At 47.0% G+C, this 24,363-nt stretch overlaps 1 protein-coding gene across 3 annotated transcripts in view; it reads right to left on the bottom strand.

Moving 5' to 3' along the window:
- LOC107213308 (rho GTPase-activating protein 39-like) overlaps positions 1-24,363 on the bottom strand; it is a 64,459-nt gene that overhangs the window by 32,623 nt on the left and 7,473 nt on the right. For all 3 annotated transcript variants that reach the window (XM_015647598.1, XM_015647599.2, XM_015647600.3), the window contains exon 2: positions 1,045-1,434. In XM_015647598.1, the coding sequence (XP_015503084.1) occupies positions 1,045-1,434 (390 nt within the window). The remainder of the gene's footprint in view (positions 1-1,044; positions 1,435-24,363) is intronic.

The raw sequence follows: 24,363 nt of genomic DNA, 5'->3' as shown, positions 1-24,363 counted from the left end.
GAGAGAAGTAATAGTTAAAGATTTGTAGCTTTGTAGAGGCAAAGAGAAAACTTCTGTTTCCAGAGAGGCTCACAAAAACAGATGAAGAGAACTTTTGCCTTTGAATAACTCATCCTTAAAATGACATCCCTAGACTCATTTGACCCATGACACACCTCAGGGTGATGTGAAATGGGAGGAGACTACTGATGACAGATTTTCGGGCAGCTGGCATCAGAGAAATAAAAAGCTATGAAGAAAATTAGTTTTCTTGTGAGAAAACTCTATAGATTAACAGAAGAAGACTTCTGTTTCTCTACAAAGACTGATGAGAAGACTCTAACAAGAATTGAGACTGCTTGAAACACCAAAGTTTTTTGTCTCTATGTTGTCATGTGAACAAGGGAATGGTTGGGTAGTGGGGGAGAAAAGGATTTTCTGTAAGTTTTATTCTGGTTTTCTTATTCTTGTAGTTTTGTTAATAAACCTTCTTTATTCCTTTTAAATTTTAAGCCTGTTTTGCTCTTGTTCTAATCCATATCTCACAGCAAGAAATAAATAAGTTTTCTAGCAATTTTTTAGTTACTGCTTTAAAACCACAACAGTAGCAAAGGAAGGAGCCAGATCAGGTGGGCTCACTTGTACCCCACAGCAGCCTGACCCCTTGAACAGGAGCTATGCCGTCCCAACAAACCCTGCTGCAAAATTTTTAGGGAGTTCTCATCACTGCAAGACACTCCTGCCTGTCCCCTCTCCTTCTGTTTTAGCACCCAGAGCAAAGATTATCCTTTGATGTGTATTTTAAGGGTATCTCACACAAAGATGGCCTGGCCCAAGCTGGGGACATTCAAGCAGTACTGAAAGCAGACAGCTATACCCCAAGAAGAGGAGGGCACATGGCAGTGATTGGTGGCCTGGCAGTACTTCGCCCCAGTGCTGCACTCTCCAGGGGCAGCACAGCACCCTCCTGGGGAAGCATGGCTCCCAACCTACCTGACAGGGCCTGCCTGGCAGCTAAATTCACCCATTAGATATAAACAGAGAAAGCTGATGCACCCCCCCTACCTGGCAGGATCTTTCCTCTTCTCCACCGCACTGTCCCACTTGCCCTTATCCATCTCCTGAAGGACGGCCATTTGGATGATGGTGCTTCTGCCACTGCTGCCTCGGTGCTCCTGGCCACAGCAGTCAGGCTGGGAGCTGCCCTTCATGGCCTGGAGCTGTGCCAAGGGCACAATGTCACAGCCCTGGGGCCGGTGCCACACTGTCTGCCGTGTGACAGCATTGTAGTAGTAGAAGCGGTTGTTGTTCTGGTCAAAGAGTTCCCACCACTGCTTCTGGTCTGACTGGCGCACCTTCAGGTTGGGAGGGGGCTCCCAGCTGCACTCCCCAGTGGTCAGGTTCACATACATCCGCTCCTGGGAGCGGGGCTCGATGATCTCCACCCAGTCTGAGCTGCAGGGACACAAAGAGCCACATTAATCTGGGCCAGAAGCCCAAAGCAAACATCTTGTCTGTCCTATAGAGCTGCTGCCACTGGGCCAGGCAGCCTGCCTGCAGATCAAAGCACTGCTTGGGGCTACTGAGCAATCTAATGATCTTAGGAGAAGCCAGGACAAGGGCTTGAGTTGGGCTGAGACAAAAGACCAGTTCTTTGGCTCAGGGAAGGGGAGGTCACCCCCACTAGCCTGGCCCCCTCACTCCCCACTCACCAGCACAGAACTAACACAAAGGGTTAGTTAGCATCTGCTGATGCTGGGATGATTCACATCAAGGGCTGGCCCGGTTGCAGGAGTGTCAGTGCCTGGGAGATGTGCAAGGGACTTGACTTTCAGGAGCAGGGAGTATCTGCAGAGCAGGATCTGCTCCGTTTGAGAGCTGCACCTTCCACCTGGGGAGACCAGCCCTCTGGGTCCCATGGACCCTGCTCAGAGTCCACAGCTATCTGTCCAAAAGGTATATGTGGGGAATAAGTGGTGGATAAGACTATCTCCATTACAGGCTCTTCCCCCTCCCCCTTGGCTGATGGAACAGAGCCTTCAGCAGGGTATAAAGTGACCCAATGGACAGGCCCTACTGATGATCCACAACCCTTTTGCAGCCCTAGAAAACCCCTTGATCCCCAGGGTCCTTTACCAGCACCCATGACAGCCCAGTCAGTGAGAGCAAGGCAGGCAGTGCTGTAGTACTGGTTTTCAGGCAGATTAGCACAGGGGTTTTGATGAAGAGGTGTTGGGTTGCATAGCCATCATACACGGCACATCAACCTTATCACTGACACACCAAGCCTTAAAAAGCTAGCCTGAGGAGCTTAACAAAGCCAAAGCCTCCCCAATGCAGTAACCCAAACCATTTTGGATAGCCCAGGCAAATGAAGGAAGGGAGTGCAAACCCAGCAAGGTTTCCCTCTACAAAGGAGAGATACAGCCTAAAGCGATCCTGAGCCCAGTTGTATGCTCAGCATGCTGAAAAACAACATGTGCCACTCAGCTCCTGCTCCCACCTCCCAAAGCCAACATCCCAATGTTGGTGGAAGCTGCAGGAAGGAGGGCCTAGTTAACCGAAGCTATTGTTGTTTTTAATAAAAGCAATATGAAGAGGACAGGTCCAAAGCACCCCTTGAAACCTGTTCCTTCCCAGGAGCTCACTCTGACACAAGCTGCTTTCCAGCAAGGGCATGACAGCAGAAGCCATTCCCACAGCAGAAGCAGGAGAAGGGAGATCCCACTGCATCCCTCCCACACTCTGAGCTACCAGACTGCAGGTCCTCAGAAGGGTCAGAAGTGATGGTGGAAGCACTGCAGCACTCAAAATGGCAGCCTGGGCTCCTGTGCCCAGCCCTGCTGGTATGGTTATGGGACAGGAGGCAGTTCCTGGCATGGCAGTCCGGTCTTTGGCTCTGCCCTGGCTTTCCGAGGAAGGTCAGCCCATCTCCTCCCACCAGGCAAATCTAGGTGAGGGTTTAATTGCCCACTGCACTTCTCTGCTAGGAAAACTGTGGGTTTGATTGACAGCAATCAATGCTGAGCAGTCTGGCAGGCACACATAAAAAGCAGGCCATTCCTCAACTCCCTGAGGATTCAAAATGGATAGGTACAATGTCAAGTCAACACAAAGTAAATGTAAACTGTCTCTGAAAAGGTGCAATTCCCCTGCCACAATACCGAGCACAGACACTATGCAATGCTGACCTCCAAGCATTCTCATGGAGGGCTGATGGTCAGGCTACCACAGACAGGCTGGTTGGGAAAGCTGATCTGGGTGAACGCCCCTTCTTTTGTGTCATAAATCATTTTTCAGGCAGATGTGCTTACCCACCCCAGATTACGATCATCACAACTGTTCACACTGACAAACAAGGAGCTGGGAACAGAGCACACCACCTTTGCCCATGACACCAGTTCCTGATGGTCTCCCACCACCACCAGACAAGGCACTGCTAAGAGTGTGCTTGCAAATAGATCCCAATTAGAAAACCCAATATTCAGAAAACATCTGGGGTTTGTGGTTTGCTGGTTTTGAGTCAAAACAACTTCAGTTCCTCTATTTGATTTAAGGTTGTGCTGGTTTTGCATTAATTGATACTTGGTGAGGAGCAAAGAAACCACTCAGGGAAATGATATTTCTGAGAAACTGCTAAGAGCTTCCTCTGTGCCTGGAAAAAAACAATAGCTCTGAGAACTAACAACCATTTAGAAGCTGTGTCTGCCTCTGTGAATTTCACATTTTAAAGACAGGCAAGCCCGGGAAATTTCTCTCTTGCTTCCAGCTTTGAAGAGGTACCTGGGTGTCAGTTGGGCCAGCCCAGCTCCACCATAGCCTGTGTGGCCTGGCAGAGCCAGGCAGACCCCAACGGTGGCCAGGCTGGGGATGGGAGGCTGTGGGGCCCTGGCTGCTACAGCAACAATCTTGCTGACACTAAGCCCAAGCTGGGGTCTGCTGAGCCCTGGGAGCGGCTCCAGGGCAAGGCAGGCCCCTGTGCCGGGGCCCCAGCAGCTGCCGGACAGAGGGAGGGGGGCCCCGTGTGGCCTGAAATCCAACACCGTGACTGCTGCGGCCACTGCCAGCAGAAACCATCATGACCATCTGCAGGCCTGAGAGATATTAACTCTCCCAGTGCACAGATGAAACCTACAGACCTTGATCTTGGGTGAGAGAAAAGCACAGTGAGGACATGTAGAGGACAACATGAAGACATCAAGGTTAGTAAAGGAGGAGTCAAGTCCCAGATAGAAGGAGAATGAGGAGATGCCCTCATTCTTCTGGTAAGGCCATGGAGATGGATTATGGTACACTAAAATATCCTCTTTAATTCATGAGAAAGTATGGGGGGATGAAGTGTTCAAAGTGTTGATGTGAGAAGAGGCATTTATAATGAAGCAAAACAGATGTTGAAGTAGCTGTGATCCCATGAGAAGCTTGAAGAGAGAGAGAAATAAGAGTGATGAAGACCCTTTGTCCCCAGGGAAAGTAGATCTCTGTTACCAGAGATGATCACAGATATAGATGAAGAGAACCTCTGCTTTTGAACAGCTCATCCTTAAAATAATACCCCATAAGCTGACAAGGTCCATGAACTCAGCAGTGGGAAGGCAGTGAAAATGGGAGGAGCTTCACGATTGAAGATTTTTTTTCCCCGGGCAGCTGCTATTTGTGGAAATTAAAAGCCACGAGAGAACTGTTTCTTGTGGAGAAGTCTCCATGGCATGGCAAAAGAAAAATTCTCCCTACAAGAACTGATGAAAGACTATTGTTGAGGTGGTAACTGATTAAAAATCCCAGATTTTGTCTCTTCGTTGTCAGCTGGGAAAGAAAAGAAGTTGGGCTTGGGGAGGAGAAGTGTTCTGAAGGTTTTATTCTGATTCTTATTATTCTTCTAGTTCTGTTAACAAAGGTTTTATATACCTTTTAAGTATTGAGCCTGCTTTTTCCTCCTCCTAATTCATACCTCACAGTAGGAAATGAGTAAATAATTCTAAGTAGGTGCACAGGTGATTTTCTCTTGCGCTAAACCCACTACATTATTTGGCGCATTGGCCAGGAAACTCAAATTAGCAAACCTAAACCACTACAAAGGTGAACACAACAGCCATACCAGCACCCCATGTCCCAGCTCACATTGAGAGTTGCAGAACCAACCCTGTTCTTCCCTTGCAGTTGCAATGCCAAACTGCAAACAAGCAAAAAAACGGAATTCAAAGACATCAGCAGAGGAAACAAGCATAAACAGGGTATAAAAGGGAAAACCAAGAGCAGCAGCAGAGCCCAGCAGTTCTGGGAGCGGAGCACAACAAGCAGGTTTATGGAGAGAGAAACTACAAAGTGTGGGTTGGACAAGGAACTAGCATGGAGGATTCAAGGGAGAGCTCCAAGGAACACAAGGGGAGTGGTGTCCAAGAGCACCCCAACTCTTCACAAGGATAGACAGACAACAGGAAAAGTGGTAGAGAGAGCTGAGAGGGATACTTAGACCCAAGTGGCTCACTGGCAGCTTCAGAGTGTGAGGAGAGGCTGCCACCCATGCAGGAATGTGAGAGAGCTTCACCCAAATGTGGGGGCATGGCCTGCCACTCTTGGGGCAGAGCAGGTGTTGGAAGGGCTGGAAGAGGAAAGCAGTACAAAAACACACACAAATATGAGCCTGGGAGAAAGACCAGAGACAGTTCTGGAGGTTTTGCCTGGCAAGGAAGAAAAAATACACAACATCTTGCAAGACCCTGAGTAATCACGAATCACTTGAGCCATCAGCCTTAATGCTCAAGAGTGCACTGTGTTTGTTTTGCTAGCAAATAGGTTATTAAAGCTTCAGAACACCAATGGTTGTACCCATGCTGCTGCTCCTCAGCAGAGAGGTCAGCTACTTTCTGTTAAGTGTAAGCTACTGAAAATAAATTCTTCTCATAGCACTTGGCCATAACTCAGTGTATGTTGCTAACTACAGTTTTCCATTTTAACAAGCTTACATTCAGCTTTGTGTGCAAAGACACTTTAGTGGATGACTTGGGTGGGTGACCTCTTTGCTCCCTTTAAAATTAAGGGGCTGAGGATGACTAAGGTAGAGCTTAACCAGGTAAAAAAAAATCTGCACAAAATACACTGAAATACTGAAGAGTTTGGTACAATCACACAGAAAGAAAAAAAGCAAGGACCACATCCCTGGAGCAGGGCCAGCCTCAGGGTGCCACAGAAACCTCAAACATAACATGAGGAACTCTGGAAAGACATCATAAACCAGAATTGCAGAGGTAAGACCATAACTTGGACACAGAAAAAAATACTAATTCATATTCCACTTTACAAGGTAAAAGAAGCTTCCTGGGGATAGTTTAAATAATGCTTTTCCCTGTCCTTTCAGGGATGCAGCAGCCACAGAGTGTGCACCCACTCCCACTAGCACTGCAGCACCTGCTCCCACCAGCAGGATCAGAGCAATGGTTTTAGTTCATCTCAGTTCCTGGGACTCAGCATCCCCAAAACAGAACTTGCCTGCAAGCCCAAATTTGCAGCTGGCATTGTCAAAGCAGACACGATACAAAGCAGATCCTTAAGAAACTTTATCCCAGTCTTTTTATTGCACCCATAACTGGCATCTTTAAATTCATCTCATTCCACAATGCACTTCATCTAATTATCCATCATCACACTACCTTTTAAGTCCATTGGTGGAAGCACTGATTTGAGATAGCAGCCCCAAAAATCCACAATACAAGTAAATCCTAAAGCAGTACCGGGGTGGCAGGCCAGATGTCAGCACCGCTACAGCACCCAGCACACTTGGTCCTCACAGCATGGCCAGCAGACTCTAACTCCTCCTTGACCAACTAACCCACTCTTCTATAACTCCCATCCTTATTGGACACAGCTGTGAGGACAAGGCTGTTCCCACTGGTAATTAACACAACTGCAATTTATCAGGGGCAAGACTACCTTCAGCACTATCTACTATCTCTATTCTTCTTCTCCAACATGCAGTCCCATACCAAACCCTCCACTGCCCAAGCACAGGACAGGCAGCCTGCTGGCATCTCAGTGACTCCAGGGAGCTAACAGAATCACCAGAGCCTGCAAGGTGGAAGGATTTCAACAAAATCCCCACTTGCTTCTAAAAGCAACCCACATTCCCAATGTGCATCCTCCTGTACTGTCAGAAATTCCAGGAGCTTCCTGTGTGTCCTGAGTAATACTTTCCAGACCTTGTATCTGGGAAACAGGACACTGCTCCAGCTGCTCACTCCAGCAAACAAAGCCCCCCAGCTGGGAAGGCTTGTGCCTCGAGCATGCTGATGTTTTGGTGGAGTGGCAAGGCCACAGCAGGGTTCAGCCCCCAAGCAGCAGGGTGCAGTGAAGAGAGTGCTGCACCAGGCCGTTTTTTTTATGAAGTGTTGTAATAGATAGTACAGGTAAGAGCCAAGCTGCTGTGTGCTCTCTCCTGCAGCCCCAAGGACACAGGGGATGGACATGTACAAATTTTGCTCCTTCAAAACCAGCTTGAGTTCTTCCTGGCTGCCACTCCTGCTTGGCAAAGCATTGGAATAAAAAATAATAGCAATAATTTTTAAGAAACGGTGTTTCATCCTGAAAGGGCATCAGCAAGCATCTCCTGACTAGAACTTTGTCACAAATGCTTAGTAGAAGGTCTAGGAGGGAATAAAATTTTTTTAACTACAGAGAATTGAGCAGGACCAGAAATGAAAAGGACCAGGTACAGGGGAAGAGTCACTTGCAAGAAGAGCTGAGGAAGCCAAGAAGTAAAACAGTCACTCCCTCACAGGAGAGCTAGTTTTCCTGCTACCATTCTCCAAGTGACAACACAGTCAAGGCAGTCAAGCACAGTCCTGGGACACCACAAGTTCTTTTCAAAGCTGTAAAAAGGTAGGAATAGTAGAGATGTTTTCTTACCCAGAGCTGTCAGCTCAAGAACAGCTTGATGTGACCTCTAGCCCCACCTGTGGAAGCTGCTCAGCATCAGCTTGAGGAGGCAAACATCTACTAAGGGGAAGAGAGCACTAAGGATAGCAAGGGAATCAACTGCCTCAGGGAGCTTCACACCAGGCTGTCAACAAACCCCTGTGCATGGCTACAAGGAGACCTCTTATGACTTGGTCTCCCATTTCACTTCTATGCTCCGTAATTCTGGGATTTTTGTGCCTCAAGCCAAGATCCCACCTCCTTCGCTCACTTTCCTTCTATGGGATGAGCCCTGCAGAGAGTTGCAGTACTAAGTTCTTCTTGGCCAAACACAGCTCCATACCAAGTGGAATTTTTCATTAATGCCCTCAATGGAGGCCTGCAGCATACTCAAAGCCAGCCCTAAGACAGAGATGACAATTGTTGCCATCACCAGAGATCATCCAGCTGAGGATGTGCCAATGCCAAAACTAAGTGCCTTGTTAACAGCTCCTCCTTGAAGAGGAAGAATGCAGATTGGCCACAGAACAGAGTGAGGTACAATTCCCAGAGACTGGCCATGGTGTGACACCAGCCAAAGGCAGGGAAGTGTGTGCAGGGTTGCTTACTGTAGCAAAAAGTGAGGTGATGGGGATAGGCATCTGAAATTATCTGCCGCACAGAGATGGGTTTAAATCCTCTTTCATTTGCTGTTAATGGAGTAGAGGACAAAGGACCCATGAAAAGGGGAAGAAGCAGCTGTACTGGGAATGATGCCATATTCACCATCCTGAATCCTCTAAAAGAAGGCCCCCAAAGCAGACCATGGCAAACCAGTTCAGGAATGGGGAGTGTGTACCATCCTAGAGGCTCTACTGCTGCTGACATTGCTGTTCTTCTGTGGGTCCAGGCTCCTGGCTGACTGAAGAACAACTTGGGCTGTGTTCAAGAAATCAAACATCACCACAGATTTTTTTTTTGTCAGACAATCACACTTGCCCCTTCACCTTCTGCACAACAGGCAAAGCCATGTCAGAAAAATTCACTTAGTACAGACGCTGAGAAACCAAGTGCAACCTCCAGGTGGCTCCGATTCACTCAGATTTGCATATCAAAGCCAGGGAAAGGCTGTAAAACTCATCTCTATCCTGGACCTGCAGAGAGCCTCCAGAAGGTCTCTAGCATCAGCTCCTTATAGTAATCCTCCTTCAGCTGAGTTGGACAATTCAGGCTTTATTCACTGCCTTCTTGCAGCTGAGTCCGTAACAGCTGTAATTTACATTTTAGGATGAAAGAAAGTATCCAAAACAAACATCTCCCTCGTAGGCACACACACACACATATATATATGCATATATATATAATTAATGTATTTTGAATACAGGTGTCCTTCTAACAAGAATTATAAAGGAACTAAAATAAATATGTCAGCCTGTTCACAAAACTCTCCTGCTTCTGAAAATAAGCACTATGCAAACAAACCAACCTCTGCTTTGCCAGAGACAGACCACACTGTGAAAATCCAGAACAAATGCTGATTGCTCAAAGCCTGAGCACATACTCTCAGCTTCAGCAAGAGCAGAACTGGGGCAGGCTTCTGAAAGCAAAACCCAGTCTGGCAACATATTGCATAGAGAAGAGAGAATAACACCATAGTTTGGGTGGGTTAGGAGTACAAGAGAGCCTGGAAAAGGTCTTATCATAAAAAGCATCTCATTACTTTTGTGTTTTTAATTAAAAAAACAACAACAAAAAAACAAAACAAACATAACCTTGTGCTAGACCCCAAGCCTCCTGCTAGGTGGTATTTTCAAAGATGAAGATGTAAGATGGGAAACTTGGTGGCTTTCTGCTTGCTTGGACTCTGTTGGCTCTTGCCTCTTTCCTGGCTTTCCGAAACTTTCCCCCAGCCTAGGTACCAGCACTGTTGGCTCCATCTTGCTGCTGTTAGCCTCTTGATTCACCCCAAATCCAGAGCAGAACAGACAGCTAATGGGTAGCTCATTCCATGGAAGCAGGTTGGGGCAACACCGAAATTACCAGCAAATTTCCCCAAGATCCTGTCTCAGAAAGAAAGAAGTAAAAAACAAGGACTTTTAGGACACGGGTGAGATGTCCTGGGGTCTCTACAAAAGGAGAGAGGAGGGGCATAAAGAAGGACAGACACCATGACAAGCCATTCCACAATGATAATCAGCTTAAAATTAAGTCCAGCACAGTCTCAAAGGCTTAAGGCCTGACAGCCCAAGAACAGTACCTGAGCCTTGGGGTGGGATGGATGCACAGGATCTTAGAGTCCAGTATGTCAGCAGGGAGAAAGGAGGGCAGCAGAGACACTCCCACACCAACCTTCATATTTCTTCATCATCCACTCTGGGCTAAGTGTTGCCCACCAGGTTTGGACTGATTTGGGTCCTGAAAGCACTCCCTGGAGCCACACAGAGAGCACCCCAAAGGGAGGGGAAGACAGAAGAACTTGAACTGCTGCTCATCCCCAACACATCTTCACCCCCCTTCACAGGATGAGGGAATTCTACAACAGAGGGAAGACTAAGGGACAGAAAACATCCCTGTTTTCACAGCTTTGAGACAAAACACAAAGCACCTGCTGGATGGGCACTCTGAACAGGAGGAGATCACGTACTGGAGACATAGGCACCACAGGACTGCTCAAAGCAACACTAAAGGAAATTGTACCTGAGGGCAGGAGGAGCAGTATAATAAACTCCTGTTAAAAAAATCTTGGTGATGCAGACCAGGCACAGCTCTTCACCAGAGAGCTATGTTAAGCACAGGCTCCTGCTGCAGCTCCTCTATCCAAGATGCAGAGGGCTACCTGCCACTTCCTTGGAGGCCAAGGGCCTCTCACTTCTCTCTGTCTCCAAATTGTCATTGAGCATGAGCACCTTGGACTGTGTTATGGCTAGAGACAAACTGTGGCCACCTCAGCCTCAGCAGAAGGCAGAAGACATGTCAAAAAGCACTCAGCATCAAGAAGCTTACAGGTGCTTCCCTCCACTCTTTGCAATGATCTACAGGCTGGCCAGGGACACACATCTGGCAAGCAGCGTCTCCTGCCTAACTGTCCCCAGCAGCCCATTGGTTTCACATGCTGAGGAGCAAAATCATTTGTGGAGCTTGAGCCCCAGGCCACAGCAGAGAAGTGAGCTAGCTTCTGTGGGCCACAGGACCTGCCTTGACACCCTGTCCAGCCCCCAAGCTGCTGTCATGGCATACCATGGGTTTCTCTTGCCACCATGGCTACAGTTTTCATTTTGCAGGTCAGAGCACAAGCCCAAAACTCCAGTACTAAAACAGCCTCCCCTGCAAAAGCTCTGGTTTGCTCCAGACACAGTGGCACCTCCTAAGCTCAATGAAAGCTTCAGCAGAGTTATTTTTCCTTTTAAGGGGCTGAGCATTTAAGAACAAGTTGCAGAAGAAAAAAAAAAACCCGGCAGTGTTCAGCCCCTCTCCTTACAAAATGTGCTGCATGCATCCACAGCTGCATCCAAATCACAGCTGCTGGAAAGCAGGCAGCTGTGGGGGGAAGCTCGGTGCCAGTGGGACGGTCCCTGCCCGTGGGACATGAGGTGCCCTGGCAGGGAGCTGAGACATGGCACAGCTACATACTGGCCACCTACCTGCACAGCCTTAGGCTGCATCAATCCCAGGACACGTGGTCAGGTCTGCCGCTGGATTGGAACCAGGATTGGGACTGATACTAGCACCACTGCACCTGATGGTGACTGCATCCCACCTCAACATGCTCAGAACCAGACTTTGTCCCCAACAGACAGGATTTACACAGGAAAACTTCAATTTTATCAATATCCTAGAGAGGAAATATTCCACAGTTGCTGAAGTGAAGGCATTACAGGACAACCTGCCAGTTCAGCAACAAATGATGACCATGACCGGGATGCCTACCTTCCACCCCTGGTGCTCCCCCATGGTGGCATGCTGGGCTCAGCCCCAAGGAGGCAGCCTGATGCCTTCCCATCACCCCCATGGCGATGCCCATAGTTTCAGGGTGGATTTGTGCAGGCACACTGCAAGGATGGCTTGATGAGCATCACCATGGTCATCCCACCTGTACAGGGTCCCACCAAAGAGGGCAGCAGGACTCATGCAAGGTAATCTCCAGATACACAGTCACATCCTTCCAGGAGTATAAATCTCTGCAGACAGATACCCAAGATATATGCTTTCTCCATGTCTTCTTGGGACACACCAAGCTAAGACAAATGATGCCAGCTGAAGCAGATCTGAGCTTCACCCTCTTCTGAGAGTGTGTGCAGGCACCAAGTCATACAGGATCTGCCCATAATGGCACTCAAAGCAGCTAAGAGCCTCCTAGCATGAATGAAACTCTAAAATCAGGCCTAGGCTGTTTTTGATTTTTTTTTAAAAGGGCATGCATACAAACAACAGGAAAGGATGGAAATGAAACCCCTAAGCCTCCTGCCTTCTCAATGGGCCCCAGCACATCTTAGCACTACCTGCTGATTGGAACCCTGGTCAGTGACTAGAAAGCTGAACGTGACTCCACAGACCGGCAAGACCCCCACACCTCCTGGCAGCTACTGAACAGAAGTAAACTGGACCTAAGCAGGATGACATTTCCCAATGCTGACAAAGCTCCACCCTGGGTGAAGAGCATCATGCCCTTAAGATGCAGGAATGCGGTGCAGAAGTTGTACCTGCCAAAATGACGTAGGGGAAGAGCCTAGAGCCCTGGAGAAGTAGCATATATCAAGCTAGGCCAAAGCAAGTAATGTCACGTCAATGATAACAGGAAACGTCCTGTTTCAAGGACAGCAGCACCTGCTGCCCTGTCACCCTATAATTACTGACAAAGGTCTTGACTTACCTAGCTTGCTGCCCAGCTGCTTCACGACTGAGATTTACTCTTTACCACCTCTTATGTCACCACTACCAATTTCAGGGATTCCTCCCAGCATTGCCAGGAAGCCCTTGCAGCCAGGGGCCCAGCACAGCAGCTGCTGCCTCAGACAGTTGATGCCAAGGAAAGCAGTCTGGGAATAGAAGGTTCCACAATCAGAAGCTGTTTTAGAAAAGCTGCACATAAACCCAGCAACTGCTCCAATATCTTTGGAGCAACCCACAACCTGAATAGTGTGCAAGGAGCAGGACTCAGCAGTGACTGATCTTCATCATTTCCCAGATCATCCTGGGCTCAGTCACACAATGATAGGCACTGCACAGACATAAACACACTGCAGTGCAGCATAGTCTCCCCATAAAGGAGGGCAAAAGAACAACAATTCTTGTGTCATCTTCACTGAAGATTAGAGAGAGCCCATAGCAGCCAGAAGAGAACAAAATAAATAGCCAACTCACAAGGCTCATTTGCATCACACACAGGGATGTTTTATTGCTGCAGAAAGGAACACTGAGCAATGACAAGAAAGCATTTACAGAGATTTCTGAGCAGTGTCAGAGGGTGAATAGAGGGAAGACAGGAAAAGAAAAGAACCTTCTAGAAGTAAAGGGAAACCAATCAGCCAGGTCCTCAGAACCAAATGGCCATCACAGTGAAAGCAGGCAGGGTTGGGGACTTAAGAACCTCTCAAGACACCCACCTCTGATCTAAAATAACTCCACCAGACCATAAAAAAAATTACAATTTTAGCTTTTCTAAAGGCAGCACATGAACAGGCAGTGATGAGGAACAGAAGCAGACTGAGACTGTAATTACAGGGTGGAGAACATGCTCTGCCAGGCCATGCACAACTGGACAGTGTCACCTCAGGTGCTAGCAGAGGAAGGCCTACAAACAGCCAGATCACAGAACATAATGCTTTCAAGAACCACTCAGCAAAGTTACATATCTGAGGCAGCTACATTCCTAAAAGTGTGACATTAGCAAAATAATGGCCCTCTGTCTCTGTTCATTCAAAGGGCTGACAGTCATTTATGAGCTGAAAAACAGGGCCCCTTGAAAACTCATGCACAACACAGCCACGGACAGTAAGAGACCAAGTAATTTCCCAGATAGCAGAGTCCAGAAAACACTGTGGGCTAAAAGCACAAAACAAATATAACAGTGTTTCATCACAACTTTTTTAGGCTGATTCGTTCTTCAGCAAATCCCTCCAGCTGCAGCTGTCTCTGACAACTCCATTGAAAAAATCACGAAGGAACAAATGCAGTGAAGCTCTTGAAAGTATTAGCTGTCCAAGCTTGTTATGTGTGACTCAAGTTAACCACTGCAGTGCCAGGTTGGCAGAGGAATTTGGTTGCAAATCAAAGACAAAGAATAGGAGCAGGTTGGCAGCAGGTCAAAGAAATAACTGTCTGCAAACAAAAAACTCTCTGCTGTACTGTGAGCTGTCATGAGGAAGCTCATACCAACAGGACTTGTGCAGAGGAGCCACTTCAGTGTCACCATTTTCTCCAGCCCAAAGTACACAAATTTCCTCTGGCAAAGAAAGAGAGGTAGTAAGTAAGTAGCTGAAAACGTCACGCAGAAAGTTCATAAACTCTTTATCAAACAATAAGGTAGAAGAATTAGTATCTCATGGAAAAGAGGTCCTTTCACTTGTTTTGCCTACAGTAATTGCTGAATGTCAAGCATATCAGACACAACAGTCAGGATGTTGCAAAGCCAGTGCACTGGACCCATAGAATTGGCCCCTCCTGCACACCTGCCCCACAGAGAAGCACATGGGTCCCTGCTGTATGCACAGCTCCAGCTCTGGCAAGCTCACCTATCCCTGAGTGAATTCTCAGTTTGGGATGAAAAACACAGCCCATGTTTGACTGTTTTGTATTGTTTTTTATTCCGATGTAATAAACCATGAAAAAAGCTTCCTCCAAAAGGAAAGGCATGCTTAATTGTTGCCCCAAACTGACATTCTTTTCCTGATTGTCTCTACAACATTACAGTATGAGCAGGAGTCACATCTGCCAAGCTGTATTTCAGCCTCTACTTTGTCTGCTACACACTTGCATCTGCAAGACCAGCAGAGACTACAGTAACACCCTGAACTCCAAGTAAACCAAAGTACTAGTTATGTATAGTTCCAGTGCTTTGTCATTAACAAGCTCTGGCTTGATTTAATGAGAAACAAAGACTGAGGTACTTGACCTCGCCTTAAAATGCAGTCACAGATTTTTTAGAACTGAACATCTCTTCAATCTCACAGATGTAAGACCTCACAAAACAAAACACAATTAGTTAAAGCCCCAAATTTGCCTTTGCTCTCACCATGTCATAGAAACAAAGGTGGGATTAACCAGGGGAGAGCTCATTGTCATCTCCAACACACCCACAAAAGGAAGTGGAGGGGCAAATACCAATCTCTTCTCTCTTGCGGCCAATGACAGGACTTGAGGAAACAGCATGAAGCTGAGTTGGAGGAGGTTTAGGTTGGATATCAGGAAAAAGTTTTTCCCCCAATGGGTGGCTAAGGACTGGAACAGGCTCCCTAGGGTACTGGTCACAGCACCAAGCTCTTGGCTGAGCTCAAGAAGCATTTGGAGAACACTCTCAGGCACAGGGTGGGATAACTGGAGTGTCCTAGGCAGAGCCAGGAGGTGGACTTAGTGATCCTGATGGGTCCCATCCAACTCAGTATATTCTATGATTCCCAGGAGTCCACAAGAAGGAAGTTTGTGGCAAATAACTGTGTCAGTCACCAAAGTGAATGGTCTCAAAATAGTCTCAGTTGTTTCTTGGAGAGGCCCAGGAAAAACCAGCTGGGCCAAAGAAGGAGGCAGTCTCACATGACATATGCTGCCTCCTCAGGAAGACTCAGCCCTTGGCAGTACCTCTGGAGGTACTACCTTGAACAGACCCTCCCAAGAAATGGGAAGAGCAGCAACGAAAGAAGGATGCAGTCTCTCATTGTGGACATCACAATTACTCCCTGATTTGGACAAACCCTTTACAGGGCATATACTCATTTCTTCAGCCTCTCCAAGGAGGCTGGTAACATAAAGAATTCCTTGGTTTCACTCCATCATTTTCACTCAGTTAATGACAGTAGGCTACCAATTCAGCAAGTCAGGGAGATCAAGGCAAGTGTGATATCAAAAAGAGTGACATACAAAGCTGCACGTTCCAAGACTGCCAATAAAACTTTCAAGTTGGTGAGGAAAGGGAGGGAAGGTTTTACACTTAATAGCTACACTTCAGCAGAAGAAAAGTGAACTCCCTGACTGAGAGGAGACTGGTCTGGCAAAACAACTCCTTCCTCTGGAGGGACGAAACTAGAGAACTGCAGCTGTGACTTGTGTACACCCAGAATCAGAGCTGGGGACAGACTCATGACCCTGGTTTGCACACATTGCAGCCCTTCACAGATACTCAGCCTCAAGTGGATCCACCATCTTAAGCAAAATCCCAGGCTTCACCTTTTCCACAGCTCTTTAAAAGGCACCAAAAGATCACCCTGATGATCTTTTTGACACAGTTCCAACTCAAAGCAGATTAATGCAGGCATGCTAATGCACTCTGGGGTTTTAAACACAGCTAAATTCAACTAGTGACAAGAACAGTTGAGCTGCAATTTTAAATAATCAGGCTTTATCTTGTTTAAATAACCAGGAGATAAGTAAAGAAATCATGTAGAACAGAGTCTGGCAAAGATCATGTTTAGTTTGCACCAGGTTCTCCCCTTGACCAAGTCATTCTGAAATAAACATTTAAACTACTTTGCATAGCTGGAAGAATAAATACGTGTCATCTGTCTGTCCTGGTTTCAAGGAAGGGGGAGAAAGGGGGAAAAAAAGGAACTGAAAGGAAAACTGAGACTTGACTTTCTTACAAATGGCACAAAAGAGACATCTCAACTCAGTGGGTGGTTGCAGAGCTGGCAGCAACTAGACAGGATCTCCAGAACAAAAAAAATCCCGGAAATCCAGTGTTGCTTCTCCCCACAATTGATTCTAAAATGAGCTTATTCCTTGCACTTGGTACATGAGGAAGAAGCAGCTTCCTGGCTACCATGGCAGGAAACATAGTTATTAATAGCATCACAATGAGCAAGTTGCATAAGTTTTGTTGCAGCACTGGAGGATCTTGACTGGTTCATGAAAATATGTGTTGCCATGGCAGTAATTGCTATACATGGCAACAGTGAACAGTGGGGTGAGAACAATATACTTCTTGATTTAGTGCCCAAAACAAGTTCCTTTTGTTTTCTCCCACCAAAGCTCACATATTTATTAGCTTGTGTTGAGTCCAAAACTGAGTTTTTCACTTTCAGCAGTGGCAAGGAAGATAGCAAAAAAGAAACAAATTCAGGAAGACATCAAAGCAGCTACCACTCTGTCCTTCTGCAATGGCATGGTTGATGGATTAGGGCCAGAAACCTGGATCACATTCAACTTTGCTTTTTATTTGATATCCATCTAGACAGTCTTCATCTGCCAAATACAATGTACCCAATACATAGTATTTGCTACTGTTAAAAAAAAAAAAAAAAAAAAAAGCAAAAACCTGTAGAGGTGCTTAAAGCAAAGCCTCTTCCAAGATGGGATGATCTGCCATTCAATATCCAACATGGCAGCAGACCACAATGATGTTTGTGCTGTTCTGTCCTTTGTTTCCCTCTTTGCAGTTCCCAGCCTCCTCTTCCCTTCCTACAGCACTGCCGAGCACCAAGCACATACAGGGTGCTGATACTCTCCAGAACCACCTGTTACCCTCAACTCATTCCTGAATTTCAGTGCTCAGGATTTCTTCACTCATTTGCTCTTCCCCAGCCACCACCATCATCCCTGATCCTAGATCAGGTACAAACACTGAGCAGCAGAGATCACAGCCTGGCTCCCCCAGGGCTTCCCTCCTCAATAAAGTCTGATCATCTACTCCTCATCTTTGCAACCAATCTTTTAACCATTTACTCACCCATGATGGACTTTTCCTTGATACATTTCAGTGAGGTCCACTAAACCACTTGATCAACCCTGCAATGTACTTGGAAACACCTTCCAAACACCAGTGGAGTCATGTAGCTCAGTTTTGGTCTACAAAAGCCATATTGGCTCTTCCTCAACAAGTCACACACATTTATGTTGCCACTTAATATTGGTTTCCAGAAACTTTTAAGAGTGTAAGACATGCACCTTTGATAAAACCAGCTGCCCCTTCCATTCTGTCTACAGGTGAGACATTCAAAGAGGTTTGTTAAGCAAAACGTGTAAGCCTGGTCATGCCTTTTTCTCCTGATTCTCCCTCATTGCTCAAGAATCCACACATGTACTACAGATGCTAAAGGCATATGGCTGGCCATTCCTCCTAGTAACTGTTTCAGATTGGTTGTCATAAGTTTACCCAAACACTTTTTCAATCCGATGATGCCTTTTGCATTCACAACCCCCAAGAACACTGAAATCAGAACTTCATCACAGATTGCGTAAAATAAATGGCCTTCCTATCTGCTTTAAACCAATCTCCTTTAGGTTTCACCAAGTGCCCATACTTCTTAGGGCCACAAGACTTGGTAGAAAAAATTCAACTTATCCATAAAAATGGGAAACACTGTCCCCATCTTTTAAAAGGGTAGAAAGGAGGACCCTGGGAACTACCAGCCTGTCAGCCTCACCCCTGTGCCTGGGAAGATCATGGAACAGACCCTCCTGGAAGCTCTGCTAAGGACATGGAGGTGATTCAGGATAGCCAGCATAGCTTCACCAAGGGCAAGTCCTCCCTGACCAACCCAGTGGCCTTGTACGACGGCTTAGCTGAGTAGACAAGGGAGGGGACACAGATGTCATTTATCTGGACTTCTGTAAAGCCTTTAACACAGATCCCCACAACATCCTTCTCTCTAAATTGGAGAGAGATGGATTTGATGAGTGGACTGTTAGACGGATAACAAAGTGCTTGGACAGTCACATCCAGAGAGTAGTGCTCAAAGGCTCAGAGTCCCAATGGACATCAGTGACAAGTGGGGTCCCTCAGGCATCCATACTGGGACCAGTGTTATTTAATATCTTCATTAGTACATGAAGAGAACAAGTGTACCCTCAGCAGGTTTGCAGATGACACACCTGAAGGACAGGACCATTCAGAGGGACCTGGTCAAGCCTGAGAAGTGGCCCATGGGAATCTCATAAGGTTTAAGAAGGCCAGATGCTGGTGCTTCACTTGGGTGGGGTATCAGTTCCAGTATCGATCCAGACTGGGGCAGGAACAGATTGAGAACAGCCCTGATAAGAAGGATTTAGGGGTGCTGGTGGATGAGAGGCTGCACACCATGTGTGCTGGCACCCAGAAACCAACCATGTCCTGGGATACATCAAAAGAACAATGGGCAGCAGGTCAAGGGAGGCAATGCTGCCCCTCTACTCCCCTCAGGTGAGGCCCCACCTGCAGTACTGCATCCAGCTCTGGAGTCCTCAGCGCCAGACAGACACAGACCTGGTGGAGCCAGTCCACAGGAGGCCACCAAATTGATCAGAGGGATGGAGCACCTCTGCTATGTGGAAAGGATGAGAGAATTTGGTTTGATCAGCCTGGAAAAGAAGAGGCTTAGGGGTGACATAATTGCAGCCTCCCAGTTCCTAAAGGAGGCTTAGAAGGAAGATGGACAGGGACATTGTACAAGAGCATGTAGTGACAAAGAGGAATAGATTCAAACTGAGAGTAGGTTTAGATGAGATATTAGGAGGAAATTCTTTGGTCGGAGGGTGGTGAGGCACTGGACTGGGTTTGCCCAGAATAACTGTGGATGCCCCTTCCCTGAGCTGTTTGAGACCAGGCTAAATGGAGCTCTGAGCAACCTGTGAAAGATCTCCCTGTCCATGGCAGGAGGTTGGAAGAAGGTGATCTTTAAGATCCTTTCCAACCCAAACCATTTTCTGACTCTATTACCTTCATGACTTTGTGTACCTTGATCTTGCTATGCAAGACTTTTCCAAACCAAGGAGTCACAAATTTTATGTTCTCTTCTCATAAGGCAGCTGATCTGTCCCTTAGTAATTTTAATTATCTTCACTGCAGTCTCTCTAACACCACTGTCCTTTTCACAATGCAAAACTCTGAACAGCATGCAGCCTCTAAGACAAAGTGTTAGAGAGGGTCACACTGATGCCCTCTGCTTTGGTATTAACTCCCTTGCTGATGGTGACCAAAACTGATTGGTTTCTTTGGCTAACATCACAGACAGAACTGATGATTTCAGAGAACTGTCAATGACTCCAAGCCCCTTCTCAAGCTATAACCACTGTTATGTAAGTTCCAGGTTGAGTATAGAACAGGCCCAGTACAGGTAATTTTTCCCTGTTCACCTCATTTTCCTACACTGGAACTTATCTGTCACGTATTAGTGCACTTCCTTGGTTCTGTGAGGTTCTTATGCATTTCCTCATCTTCAGTGAGCTATTCAACCCATTGAAGAAACAGAGGAGCCTCTGCAAACCTGGGAATGTCACTGCACCCCTCTACACCTCATCCATAAAGTGCAAAACACTCCCAGCACCAGTTTCTCAGGCCTTGCTGCTGACTTCCCCAGACTGAAAAAGACCAGTAAGCCCTACCCTTTGCAGTCTATGCTTTCACCAGCTCCCAGTCCATAAAAAGATCCTTCCTCCATGCCCATAGCGACTCTCTCTTGTGTCTTTGTCACACAAACTTGCCGAAGGTTGTCAGAAAACACATATACATGAAGCCCAGTGATCCTGCTCCCAGCACGCTCATCAACCTCCTGCAGATCCGTGAGGCAGATGCAGGGCGTGCCTTTACAGTAGTCCTGCTAACACTGCTCCAAGCAGCTGTGCTTGGCCGTGCCTTCACCAAACTTGTTCCTCATTGCAAAGACTTAGGCACAGGGGTCAGACCCAACAGTCTATGTGTTGGGGGTTAGATGTCCTTTCCTTTAGTTCTGGCTCAACTATGGAATTTTTACCCATTAGTTGCGGGGAAGACCTGATTGCTGGAACTTGGTGGCTGCTTGAGAAACACAAAGAGTTCAGCTGGGCCCAGGGGGGAAGGGAGGGCAGGAAAAAGGGAGGGCAGGTGTAGCTGAGTGCTGGCTGGCTTCTTCAGCTTCAGAGGACACTTTGCTGAGAGCTGTTACTGCAGAGAGAACGGAATTTGCCATCACCCAAACGGAGCTGCTGCTGCTTCTTCTTCTTCCTTCATTGGTGGGCCTCACACCTCCTGTCCTGCTGGGACATGGCAGTGCCAGCCACCACCGTGGAGCTGCTGATGCACCTCATCCACTGGCCCAGGATCTCTGCTCATCCCTGCTGATCCACCTCATCCACCGGCCCAGGATCTCAGCTCATCCCTGCTGATCCACCTCAGCCACCGGCCCAGGATCTCAGCTCATCCCTGCTGATCCACCTCAGCCACCGGCCCAGGATCTCAGCTCATCCCTTCTGTTTCCAGCCAAGTGTTCCTCGGAGCCCTGCAGGAGCGCCGGGCCTGACTGCCCGAGGGGTTTGTGAAACAAAGCCTCTCCTCCATCCCGTCTCAGCCCGAAAGCTGTCAAGGGGTCCCTGGTTCTGTTTTCTTCCTAATGCTGTAGTTATTGTTGTTTGTTTACCTAGTTAGACTAGTAAAGAACTGTTATTCCTATCCCCAAATCTCTGCCTGAGAGCCCCTTGATTTCAAAATTATAATAATTCGGAGGGAAGGGGTCTACATTTTCATTCCAACGGAGGCTCCTGCCCTCCCTAGCAGACACCTGTCTTCCAAAACCGAGACACCACGGAATCCTCAATACTCTTCACAGCCCTTCCCTAGCAGCACACCTGGCCAAATACTGAGCCACTTCCTCAATTTCCTCAAGACTCTCAGTTTTTAAAAATGCCACTGCATTTGCCACCACCAATTTATGTCATACCAAGGGCACTTTAGCAGCAGCATACACATGAAACTATCTCAGCAATTTCAGATTTAAGATCCTTTGGCACTCTTGAGTAAATGCTATCTGCTCCTTAATTTCTTATTGGTTCCTCTATTTGCTCTAAAACTACTTCTACTGGTGTTCAATGCAAGAAACTTCAGACAGTTCTTCTTTAGCAAGCTTGTAGTTTGCAAAGCTCCTTCACAGGAGTCAAGATGGCCAAAAATGGTTTAGATTTTTTTGTGATAGCTTTATCTTATGTGCCTCACCCACTTTGATCTCTTCTGCTGCCAGTTTCTAAAAGGCTTCTGATGCATTTGAAAGCTCATCATATTTGGCAAATTTAGCACCTATGCACTGAGTTTGCATATGTAACTGCATATTCAGTTTCCAGATGCCCAAAACTAGATTTTTTTTTCCAGCTGGAAACATGTTACACAACCAAAGCATCCCCTAAGGCACCTACCAGATGAGAGGTAGAGGGGTCAAGGTTTCTCCTTCCTGGGAGAAATACAGGATGACATCAAAGGGCAGCAAAGATTCCAGGAGAGCAGCGCCCTGCAACAGCATTTCCCTTCCAAGAAACTGCCACAGGCTGAACCCTCTCCCTTGATTATTTTCAGCACTACTGAGCTCAGAGCTGTAGCCAAAGTTGAGGCCAGCAGGACCTCGGCATGAGACATGCAAGAGACAAGAGGCTGGGCCCAATGGCTAACAAACTGCAAAACAAGTTTAGTCAGCAACGGGTTTTAATGTAAAATATAAAAGCATCATGGATCAATTCTTGCCTGAAGCACAGTAAAAATGAGGATTTCATCTGCCAGCTGTTCATTCCTTTTCTCATCTTCTCTCACAGCTTAGCAGGTGTGAAGTTGAAAGATGAAGCTTGATACTGTCCTGCATCTTGACCAGCACAGAGAGCTCTGCTACAACAGAGCTGCACCCAGGAAGGGGATGGCTGAATGCCCCCTGTAGCAGCACCTAGTTTTCACAGTCAGCCGCCCTGATATTGCTTTCTTTCCATGGGTTCACATACCTCCTGTCATAATGAGAGGCTGCACTTCCCAGAGGACCAACAGAGCAGTCCAAGCTCTATCACAGACACATCTCACTGTTAAAGCTCTTCATGCTACCGTTCACATTTGCCTTTCCCAGGGCAAACAGCCACACCATTCACGAGGGTTTACAGCTATTGACCTATAAGCAAAGCAATACAAGTTCCTACCATAAGAAACAGACCCAAAATGGTAATTTCTGGGGAATACTGTTAATTCATGTAAAGTTCCTCAATTATCTGCAGTCCATAAAACCTCTGGGTTTAAGCCTGGTGCAGCTGGAATTTGAAGGGCAAGAAAGCTGCACTGCTGGCAGTTCCATTAAAAATTTGTCTGTTTTCTGACCACCCGCTTGCTCTTGCTTGAAGAAATGACCACCAATGTGAACAGCAGAGGCTTGAGTAAGGTAATAGGAATTAACTGCATGCTCTCCTCTGCTTGCACCAAGGACCCACCACATGCCATTCCTGGAGTTGGAGTTGGTGCCACACGCCCTGGCAAGACCAGGGTAATAGAGACACCTGGGCCAGATGCAGTGGCTATTTTATTTCTCATCCAGAATACAAGATGTACATTTTATCAGGAGACACTCTAAAACAGAAAATTTTGTTCCTCCCCAATGAGACTCCACAGCAGCTCAAAATCGACACCTTTCAAGCTCAGCTCACCACCCAAGTCATCCAGGCCAGGCAGGCATGGGCACAACTACTGGAAGATGTTCGTTTTTGCATTTTGAGCTGAACTCTGTGTAGTTTCACTAAACCATTTGGTGATCACCATGCTGTACACTCTTTCCCATTTGAAGTCTTTTCTTCCTGCTCCAGGGAGAACAGGGTGAACAAAGCAGCCCAAGGTGAAACTTCCCTGTAGCCCTGCAGCAAGTACAACTTCACTGAACACTGGGTTACCAAAAAGCTTTTCCCCATGCACAGACAGCTCTCACAGCTCAGCAGCAGCTTTGATTATCTAAAGAGAAAATAGTGAGTGATTTCATTCCTCCAAGACCAAATAAAGTTTAAACATACAAGTGCTCAGCTGTTAGAGCACTGGATGGCTGATGGGGAGGTGCCATTGGACATCAAGAGGCCACCTTCCTAGGGAAGAGATATGGGGAGACAGAGAGGTTGAAATCACTGACATGCCCCTCACTGCCAAACTCATACCATCTCCCCTGTTTCAAGAACAAAATCAACCCAAAGACTGATCTGCCAGTCTCCCCATTGTAGCAGGGTTTAGAATTCAAGGCCAAAGTCACTTCAACAGCATTACATTCAAAGCTGGCTCAACAGACCAGGGAAGAGGGAACAGGATGATAACATCATGGCACAATGGCACACTAAAGTTGGAGTGGATGATTCAGTGATGTGTTCTCCACAACCCTCTACCACACTTTCCCTACGCCCAGCACTCATCACATGAGGACAGTAGAGCTCCTCAAATCCCTCACAGAGATAATTCAGCCTGGTAACTAACAGCAGATGGCTTTCTCTTGCTTTAGTGAACTCAACCACTCTGGTGACCCAGAATCAAAAAAAGAGAGAGGCAGGCAGGGAGAGGAGAGAGGCAGGCAGGGAGAGGAGAGAGGCAGGCAGGGAGAGGAGAGAGGCAGGCAGGGAGAG

Source organism: Parus major, chromosome 20 (assembly GCF_001522545.3).
Source record: "Parus major isolate Abel chromosome 20, Parus_major1.1, whole genome shotgun sequence".
Taxonomy (NCBI): Eukaryota; Metazoa; Chordata; class Aves; order Passeriformes; family Paridae; genus Parus; species Parus major.
The sequence above is the reverse complement of the archived record's forward strand: the minus strand, read 5'-3'. Positions and strand labels throughout refer to the sequence as shown.